This window comes from Myotis brandtii, unplaced genomic scaffold, assembly GCF_000412655.1.
Source record: "Myotis brandtii unplaced genomic scaffold, ASM41265v1 scaffold303, whole genome shotgun sequence".
Taxonomy (NCBI): domain Eukaryota; kingdom Metazoa; phylum Chordata; class Mammalia; order Chiroptera; family Vespertilionidae; genus Myotis; species Myotis brandtii.
In genome coordinates this window covers 4,142,664-4,152,283 of record NW_005361573.1, presented here as the reverse complement: position 1 = coordinate 4,152,283, position 9,620 = coordinate 4,142,664, and the positions used below count along the sequence as shown (strand labels likewise).

General features: G+C 53.6%; 1 protein-coding gene across 2 annotated transcripts in view; it reads left to right on the top strand.

The window, feature by feature from the left end:
- The first annotated feature begins 3,152 nt into the window (after positions 1-3,152).
- Positions 3,153-9,620, top strand: part of TBC1D10A (TBC1 domain family, member 10A) — a 21,965-nt gene continuing 15,497 nt past the window's right edge. Inside the window, exon 1 of one of the 2 annotated variants that reach the window (XM_014542526.1) lies at positions 3,153-3,189. In XM_014542526.1, the coding sequence (XP_014398012.1) occupies positions 3,185-3,189 (5 nt within the window). In that variant the 5' untranslated portion in view covers positions 3,153-3,184. Of the gene's footprint in view, positions 3,190-3,720; positions 3,777-9,620 lie in introns of those variants that run through there. The other variant, XM_005869752.2, reaches the window with a different exon arrangement.

The window sequence follows — 9,620 nt, the reverse complement described above, 5'->3', positions numbered from 1 at the left end:
CCCCCCCCGCCCCCCGGGACCCACAGGCGCCCTTGCCTCACCTCCTGGCTGCCCCTCCCCAGGGGGCATCTTAGGCAGAGGTCAGAGGGACAGACTGTCCTGCCCCCTTCTCGCTCCAGAACAGAAACAAAGACCCCTGGACAGTCAGTCCCTCCCCTGGCAGGAGGGTCCCAGTGTCTCCCTGTCCCAGGGGGGAGGGGGGGCGGCAGGTGGGCAGACTGCCCCCTCCCCGCGCCCACAGGGGTCAGTGCCTCCCCTCCAGCGGGGCTGCCGGCCGGTTCTGTGCATCCCCTGCAAATGGGCGCCTGGGGGAAGGGGTGCAGGCGGGGAGCCAGCGGCATCCCGTCCCCGACCCCAGAGCACCCAGGCCCTCAGCCACCAGGCAGGGAAGTGGGGGGCCGGGGAGCTGGGGAGAACCCCCAGGGCCCAGGCCTCAGAGAGATGGATGCACAGACTGACCGGCCCCTGAGCGAAGATGGATCTGGCCCAGCCCCCTGGGGAGAACCCCCAGGGCCCAGGCCTCAGAGAGATGGATGCACAGACTGACCGGCCCCTGAGCGAAGATGGATCTGGACCCCCAGCCCCCCCCACCCCCCACCCCAGCGGAGACCAGCGTTCTGCACAGAACTGACAGGCCTCCCTGGGGCCGTGCCTCCCCTGCAACAGAGACAGCCACCTAAAGTCACCTGGGGCCTGCAGCGCTGCGGGGGCCGGGACCCTACTCCCGGGGAGCCGCTTGGGACCACCCAGGGCCCCTGCAGCCTCCCTGGCGGCTGCTGGAAGTGTGAGAGCTCCACCCGCGACGGGCAGCCCGGCAAGGTCACTTCCGGGGTGCTCCCCTGGAGACGCGGAGGCCCCTCCCCTAAGGAGGCTCTCCCCTCCCCACTAGTTGCTCACCCCAGGCTGAGCCAGTCCCTCACTCGGACCCTAGGCCTCAGCCGGTTGTCACAGTTCCCTGGGGGTGAGCCCTGGAGACCCCAAAGGGGATGGAGGTGTATTTCCAATTGAGGGGCAGGCAGCAGCTCAGGGCCCCGGGAGGGGTGCGGTCTTGGGAAGTGGAAGGGGTTTCCAGTTGCATCTGTGGGTTCTTGGAAGGGAGAGCTGGGACCTGCTGATGAATTCTGGGAGATAGGAAAGCCCACCGCAGGTTTACAGGGTTAACCAGACGGCAGGGTAAGGGCCGTGCTGCAGTGGGGAAGGCGGAGAGGAAGCACCCCACTTCCCGCTGTGTGACCTTGGGCAGATCCCCGCTCTCTGAGCCTGTTTGCTCTCTGCAAAAGGGCAACAGTGACGCCTCCTCCCAGCCTGACTGGGGGTGAAAGGCGATCAGGTATGTGAAGGGGTTAGCACAGCACCTGGCGCAGGAGTGACCCAGAAAATGCTAGTTTTCTTTCTTTTCCTTCTAAGGGTCTGAAAATTGAGGAGAAAAATGAGGGCGTACCTCTGGTATTTGTAGACAGAGGCAGAGAGAGGCCCCAGTGGGAGCACCTCCCTTTGGCTGTCGTCCCCAACCAGGCCGCCAGACATCTGTCTCCCCCACCCTCTAACCACAGACCCAGGCTTTGCAGACGCCTCTGCACCGCTGGTGTCTGAGGGCCTGGGCTGAGGTGGGGTCCCAGGTCCCCTCCTCTCTCCCTGCCTCACTTTCTTGACCCTGTAGGTCACCCTAAAATCTCTGGTGTCTGAAAGCTTTGATGTTCCCTGCGTTGTTTATGTTGTGGTTCCAGAAAAAGCCAAAAGTTAAGTCCCTGCCCACGGCTGGAGAGGGGAAGTTATGCGAAGTTTCAGGGTGACCGCCCTGAACCCAGTCTCGTGGTTGAGGGCTAGGAGTCCATGTGCTATTCCAAAGAAGTGAAACATTAGCACTGATGGCTGCAGTGGAGATGGCAGGACTCTGACACCAGATTAAAGGTCCATTTCAGGCATCCCGGGCCAAAGGTTGTCTCAGAACCGTCAGTTTTGACAGTTGTTGGGGGCTGGGGGGATGGGAAGAAAAGGAGGCCAGAGGCTATCCCACTCAGGTGGCTATTAGGTGTCCGGCATGAGAGCATCTTAAAATCATAGACTGTTTGAGCTGGAAGGGATCTTAAGATTGATCAGCTTAACCCTTAGGCATTATACAGATGAAGAAACTGCGGCCCGGAGAGGAACGTTACTTACTTCATATTACACAGCATATTAGCAGAACCAGGACTTGAAGCCAGGGTTTCTCACTCCCAGGTCAGGACAGTTTCCACTGCCTTCACCATCCGTTAATATGGTCTGTGGTCCCAGCGGAAAATCAGGTGCTGGGCAGGTAGAACATAAGGTTCCTAGCAGGAACCCACCTACCCGCACCTTCCCTGGCTTGGCTCAGCACTGCTGACTCCCTCAGCAGGTGGGAGTGTGGGTCATGACCAGTTCATTAGACCCATCAGCTTTAGGGCTGGCACCAGACTTACCTTGTGTCCGCAGGCCTGCAGCACAGTAAATGCTCAGTTAATACTTATTTACAGAATGACATTTACTGACAGGCATTTCAGGTCAGAAAGCTGAAAGTGACCTTAGAGATGGCTGTCATCATACAGATTGATAAACTGAGTCCTGAGAGCAGTGATTAGCAGCCTTATCTCTTCAGTCTATTAGGAGCAACGTCAGGAATTGAACCCCATCCTGATACCTAGCCCTAGGCCTTTCTACTTCTTTACCTTCTCTGTCTTTTGAGCTGATGCTGCAGGGAACCTTTGGTGGGACTGAGATGATCACTACCCGCTTTTGAGCAGAAGCCAGTAAGTGGGGAAAGGAAAGAAAGCAGCCAGCCAGCGCAGCGCCTGTGGGTGGCATGGACACAGGGGTGCTGGCAGCCTTAGTGCTTTTGGCTTGGCTGGGAACGGAGCTGGCCGTTGAACCCAGGAAGGACCAGAAGGGGAGGAAAAGTGTCCTCCGCAGGGAAGGGTGGGAGGAGTCATTTCTATTCCCATGACGTTGGGGGTGGGAAGAGCAGACCTGTTTATTTTTGGGGGGGGGGTGTCCATTTTGTAGTATAGAGGAGGTAGTCAGGAAGGGAAGGGAAGAGACAGATCCTAGCTCACCTGGCCTGAGGCAGGTACCCTGACCTCCCTCTGCTTTTCCCATGTGATCGCCAGGACTGGCCTGAGGCTGGAGCTTCCCACCCAGCTTCAGCCTGCTCAGTGCAACAGGCCAGATGAGGTGAGGAGCTGTGTTCTCTGGGATCCCGTGGGTGTTGGCTTCCTGTTAGGGGAGAGAAGGATCGGAATTGGGCCCAGGGGAGAAACATCTGGAACAGCAGTATTGTCTTCTGCGGATTCACTTCTCCTGTCCCTTGGGTCCCCCACTACCCCTAGCCAATTATGGCAGCCCTATGACTGTAAATCATAGCATTGGCTAATTGGCATCCTGATAGTTTGATCTGTGCCAGGTTTTTGTTGGGCTATGGCCAGGCCCTCTTGGCAGACCAGAGCCTGCCTCTCTGCCTTCCCACCACCTTCTCCACTTTATAAGCTCAGAGCATCCTATTTTCTTGAACTAGTGTAGTTCCCAAGAGAGCATGGAGCTGCCAATAGAGTGGTCCCTGGGTGGCCCATCTGGAAAGAGGTAATTGCACATGTGGGCCCTGGTCTGTGACTAGACCACAGGCCCTCCATTTTCTCTCCTCCTTCTCATCCTCCAGCTTCAAAGGAAAATCCGGTTTGGTGGCCCTGTGGGTGTTCTGAGCCTCAGACAAGACTTGACTTGATGAAGGAGGGGGCCAGCGCAGCAGCTGCTACCCTGGGAAGGTGCCTGTGTGTCCGCCTGTTAGGAAATCCTAAGCTGTGGGAAAGAGATAAGGTGGTGGGGCCTGCTTGATGTTTTGTCCTCCTAGCATCTGTGTCTGAAACAGGACCTCCAGAGGGCCAGGGAGGCCTGGCTCTGGTCCAGCCACCCAATCTGTTTACACTAAGGTGGGGAAAGAAGGTGCTCGGTACTCCTTCCCCAGTCAAGCTCTGGAGTCCTGCCTGCTCCACTGGCAAACCAATGCTCCTGAAGAAGCCCCCATCCAGGCTTTCAGGGCAGCTGCCAGCGTTAGCTTCCTTTACTTCATCTTTCTCTTTCCCTTTTTCTCATCCTGCCGTGCTCCATTCTATGCCCTCAGAGGCTCTCACAGTTTAGCTCTTCACTGTGCTTCAGGTAGGGAAATGGAAGCACACTCAGGAGCCTGGGAGAGAAAGCCAAGGTTACTTTTGCTAGTTTATCCATCTTAGCAGCGGGCTTATTTACAAAACATCTATTGAGCACCTACTCTGCCAGCCCCTGTGATAGGGACAAGGGGTACAGAACTGAACAAGATATCTGTGCCTTGTTGCCCTCAAGAGGTTCACAGACTTGTTGGAAAATGAACCACACACAAATCATTCTAATGTTGAGCAGTACAGGCTATACTTGAGGTATGTGGTTGCTCTGGGAATATAGAGGAAGAAGCAGCCAGCTCCACCTATAGGAGCCCAGAAAAAAGAAGTGGCATTTGATCCAGGGCTCAGAAGGAGCAAGGGAAAGCATTCCATTGGATGGGAGGGAATCGTGTACAAAGTTTGAGAAATGTGTGCAGAGATGACAAGAAGAGCAGGAAGCAGGAGGATCATGTGAAGCAAGAGGAGGCTAGGAAAGTAGGTTGGTCTGACCAGGCCTAGCGTTGAACAGCAGACTGAGGTCTCCTGCGTTTCATCAGGTCAGTCTGGTGCTGGCATGGAAGGTGGTATTGAGACTAATGGGAGAGTTTGGGAAGCCCGGAGGGGCTATGGAGAGGCCTGGGAGAGGTCCGGAGCTATGAGGATGAAGAGGCCAGCAAATCAGCAGGGCCCGGTGCCTGACTGGCTGTGTGGACTGATAGGGAGCTGGGCAGGCTTGGGACAGGCTGAAGTGCTCTGGACTCTCACAGAACCCATCTGGGGGCTGTCTGGCCACCGGGAGGGAAAGATGACTGTGATCTTCCTCTGGAGTGGACAGCAAGCTGCTGTGGACTCTGCTTTGTCACAGCCCTGGGCTCCCCAAGATGCCTGGCATGGCTGGCATGCCCAGGGCACATCAAGGGGTTCTTTGTCTCTCTCCAGTAGGAGAGCGGGTTAGCTGGCCTGGTTGGGAGGGGGTGGGTGAATGGTAGGTACTGAGCTTTGTGGTCTCTGCCCAGTAAACATATTGGATGGCAAGGAAGGTTGCAAGGAGAGAGGAGTAAGGTCGAAGGGCATGGAAAACCTACCTTAGGGAGGTGTGCAGCTAGGCAGGGTAGGTTTGGGGTTTTGGCACAGTATTAGCTGATCAAGGGGAGGCAGATGATAGCTGAGGGCTGGCTTGACCTCACCTCGAGTCATTATTGTTTTCCTGGAGCTGGTGCCTCAGCTGGGATGGGTGGAAGCAAGTCCAGCGCCTATCAGAAGGCGAACACCTCAGCCCTTAGGAGCACAGCCAGCCATTTCTCAGAGTTGAGAGATTCTGGCTGGAAATGTGGACTTAGGCTCGTAGTGGGAAAGGGCTCTGCCGGCTCCACCATTGACCTTTGTAGGTGTGCAACTTAGGCAGGTCCCCTCACCTGACCATGGGGTTAATGCTCCCTGTTTTTCATTCAGCGCTTACTGTATGTGCAGCCATGTGCTAGGCTTAGGGGATACAGACCTGGTCCTGCCCTCCCAAAACTTAGATCCTAGCAGGATGTCAGACGTTCAACACATAGTTAAAGGCATGGCCTATGTATAGACGGATTGTGAGGATCAAATGAGATAACTGGGTTAGGAGCAAGTGTAAAAAAGACTGAACAGGCGGTCAGCAGACCTGAATCCAGGGCCTCCTAGGGCCCCCAACTTGCTATGTGACCTTGAGAAAATTGCTTAAGCTTTCTAAGCTTCAGTTTCCCCTAGATATAAACTGAGGCAGTTTTAATGAGTTGGCACGGCACAGCCTACTGAGGCCAGTGCTCCTGGCCTGCTCTGCTCCTCTTGTGAAAGGATCTCTCTTTGTATGTAGGGCCAGTGGCCCTCATATTTTGGGGAGTATAATCAAATCAAAAGATGCTTTGATTTGTCTAGTTCTTTGGTCTGCAAAGTGCTTTCAGGCCCATTGTGTAATCCTTGCAGAAGCAATGGGAAATCGTAGGGTGAGTATTATGTGACCCTGTTTGTAGACAAGGAAACTGAGACTGAGCAAGTGATGGAACTGGGCCTGGAACCAAGGACTCCTCTTTTCCAATTTTTCATTTTCCCAAAGCCAGTGGCCACCTGTGGCTTCTCCTCCCCCTCCCTGTCCAACCTTAAGACTTCAGCTCACTCTCAGTATCTATTCTTCTACTAGGCTTCTCAAGTCGTTTTTTTTGGGGTTTAGTTATTATAGTGGATGACACGCTTCCTGTCCCATTTCTTCACACACAGCTGCTCACACAGCCCAAGACAAGGCAGAAACAGGTGGGTAGTGAGGCGGCCTAGGAACACAGTGCAGAGAACGGTTGTTCCTCCTCAGTGCGCTCTGGGCTCTGGAGTCTGTGTGTCCAGAAGTGATCATTCCCAGCTAGCGACTTTTGGAGGATGCTGCTTTCCCTTCCCTCTCTGTCTTGGTTTCACAAAAAAGAACCCAGATTTGGGCCTGGGAGAGCCTGGGTTCAGAACACCAGCAGATCTGGCTTCAAGTCCTGGCTCTGTCGCTTTCTTGCCATGTCACCGCTCTGAGTCTGTACATGGGCTAGGTGGTAGCATTGGGGGAAGGGGTGTCATGAGGATCTAGGGAGGCAACATTAGTAAAGCATAGTCTCTGCCACAAAGTAAGGGATCCAGGGCACATAGGGACTCTTAAAATTTGAGTATGAATTATACTCAGAGGTTCACTTCAGGTCTTGGCAGAATGGTGAGGGAACAAGGAAGCATGGGTGTGAAGTGAAGATCCACATTGTCTCGTGTGCTGTGCTGCCCGCTCACCCTTGGGCCTTGGGGGTGAGGCAGGAGCCGATACCACTCAGCTTGTAGTCTGGTGCTTTCTGGCCTGCCAGGGCAGGTTGGAAATCCCCCATCAGTTCCTCAGTGAGTCATTTGGAACAGAGTCTTCAGGTGACCCTGACTCCGAAGGCCCTAATTTTCTCCTTGGCCTGTGAAGGCAAAGCAGAAGTGAGAACAGAGGTGGGTCTCTTGAAAGAGTCACTCAAAGCGTGCAGCCACAGGCTGCCTGGGCCTGTGCCCTGCTGGGCAGTGGCAGTCACTTGTGGAAGGAGCCCGAGTTTATTTCATAATTACCACCACCCTCCTGTGTTTTTTATAGACTTTCATCCCGGGCTTCCTGGCCTGCCTCTGAGTGACCCCGTCCATCCTCCCAGCATAGTCACATGGTAATGCCATTTCGTACGAAAGCCTGCCTGGTGGACCAGGCCTTCCCTGACACCACCTCATTTAATTCGTTTAATTCTGAGACGTACTTATCATTGTAATCCCCATTTTACAGAGGCAGACACCAAACTCCAGAAAGGCAAAATGAGTTGTCAAGCATCACACAGTTTATGGCTCTGAATCCACTAAGATCCAAACTCCCTTGGAGCAGAGCTGGTGTGCACTCAGCCGGGTGGACAGCACTCAGATCTGGAGTCGAGTGATAGAGCAGGAGCAGCTGGATCACCTCCTAGGGCAGTGATGGCGAACCTTTTGAGCTCGGCGTGTCAGCATTTTAAAAAACCCTAACTTAACTCTGGTGCCGTGTCACATATAGAAATTTTTTGATATTTGCAACCATAGTAAAACAAAGACTTATATTTTTGATATTTATTTTATATATTTAAATGCCATTTAACAAAGAAAAATCAACCAAAAAAATGAGTTCGCGTGTCACCTCTGACACGTGTGTCATAGGTTCGCCATCACTTTCCTAGGGTGTCCTCTGCTCACCTTGGGCCTTGGATAGTTACGGACTGGCTGGCTGAACCCCAAGTTTCTTCATCTGCAGAAGGAGAATGATCATTACAGGACCTTCCCAGGGGCTTATCAGAATTAAATGGAATAGTGTGAGTTAAGTGCTGAGCACCATGTCTGCTGCATAGCAAGTGCCTGGTAAGTGTTACAGCAGGCATTCAGTTATGTTAATTGGATATTAGAATTATGTTGTAAAAGGCCATCATCAAGTACATCTGTGCTCAGTCCTGTGCTGGGCTTCCAGGAACATCCAGAGCTGGTATCAGGCCAGAGAGGGAATGCTCTTTATCAAGCACTGTCTGCTTTACCCACCTGATCTGAAGGTGGAGGACAATTCCTATCTCCCTGAGGAGAAAACAAACTGTTAGTGCCCGAGGTCACAAAGCAAATGAATCTGTCAACACAGAGCAGCTAGGCTCTGGTCTAGGCCCGTGACACAGGGCAGAGAAGACAGGCAGAGCCCCTGCCCTCCAGGGACGACTTTGTAGAATGCTGCCTCAGCGGAGTGGACCGTTGGGTGGACAAGCCTCGCCTGCTCTACTGGACTGCTCACATTCCCCAAACAAGCCGGGCCCTGTTCTGTTAACTGCTTGCTCACACTGGGTCTTACACCTGGAGTGCCCTTTCCCCTTTCTCAATCTGGCTATGTCCTGTCACCCTTCAAGGACCATCTCAAAAGTCAGCTCCCCTTTAAAGCTTTCCCTTAACATCCTGCTCTCACCCTGGGGGCTTCTTGCAGTCCCCTGACACCTTCTGCGTGCTGCTGTGACAGCGCTTGTATGTGTGCTATTTACTCACACATGTGTCTCCTCTGCCAGATTGACCTCCTCAAGGACAAGGAATGTATCTTTTCATTTTTGTAGATTCAGGGCCTGGAACACAGTCCCTAGAGAGATGTGTATGGAATATAGTGAGGTGCTGATGATGACTTATTCCTGGAGTGTAGTTAGGAAAGGCTTTGTGGAGATGAGAGGAAGTTCTGCATGAAGCCTCAGAAGATGAGTGGGACTGAATAAAAGTGGGGGTAGGGGTGAGGGAGGGCAGCTCAGGGAGGGCTACCTAGAGATAGGACGGGGGGAAAGAGGGATGTTTAGAGGGAATAGGAGTAGCCTGAGATTTCTGTGGGACAAGGAAGGCAGTAGGGGGCCTTGAAGAGGGACCTTATGTAAGTAGTGAGTCAAGACAGATTTGGTAAGGTATATCAGTAAGATCTAGCAATTTGGTAAGGATGTGTAAGGGGACCTTACGTCACTCAGGGTGGCTGCAGGTGCCCACAGTGAGATTGCAGTCTGAGGACCCAGTTGTTGGATGGGGAATTTCAAGCATTCTTCTTCCGGGGTAGGGGTGGGGCTTGGGGAAAGGGTGTCTTCAGTTGTAAATAGTCTCCACACTTTCCTGTAGTTGTTGGAGAGAGCTGTTCTGGGGGTTTCTGTTTTGGTCAGTGCCTTTCCCTAGCTGTGGGGGAGGGGGGCGTCCTTGCTTTTTGAGCCAGCAGGGCGGGTGCCTAAAGGAACCATTTCTCCCATCTGAATCTCAGGGTGGGAGTGAGGGTGTTGAAGCTGAGCAGAGTGGAGAGCTGGGCAGAGGCCCAAGGCACCGAGGCCAGTGAAGGGTCAAGAGAACCTGTTTACCATTGTGCACTGACCCACGGCTGGAAAGAGCAAAGCCAGGGAATTCCATATGGGAAAGGGAGGCAGCCCAGAACTA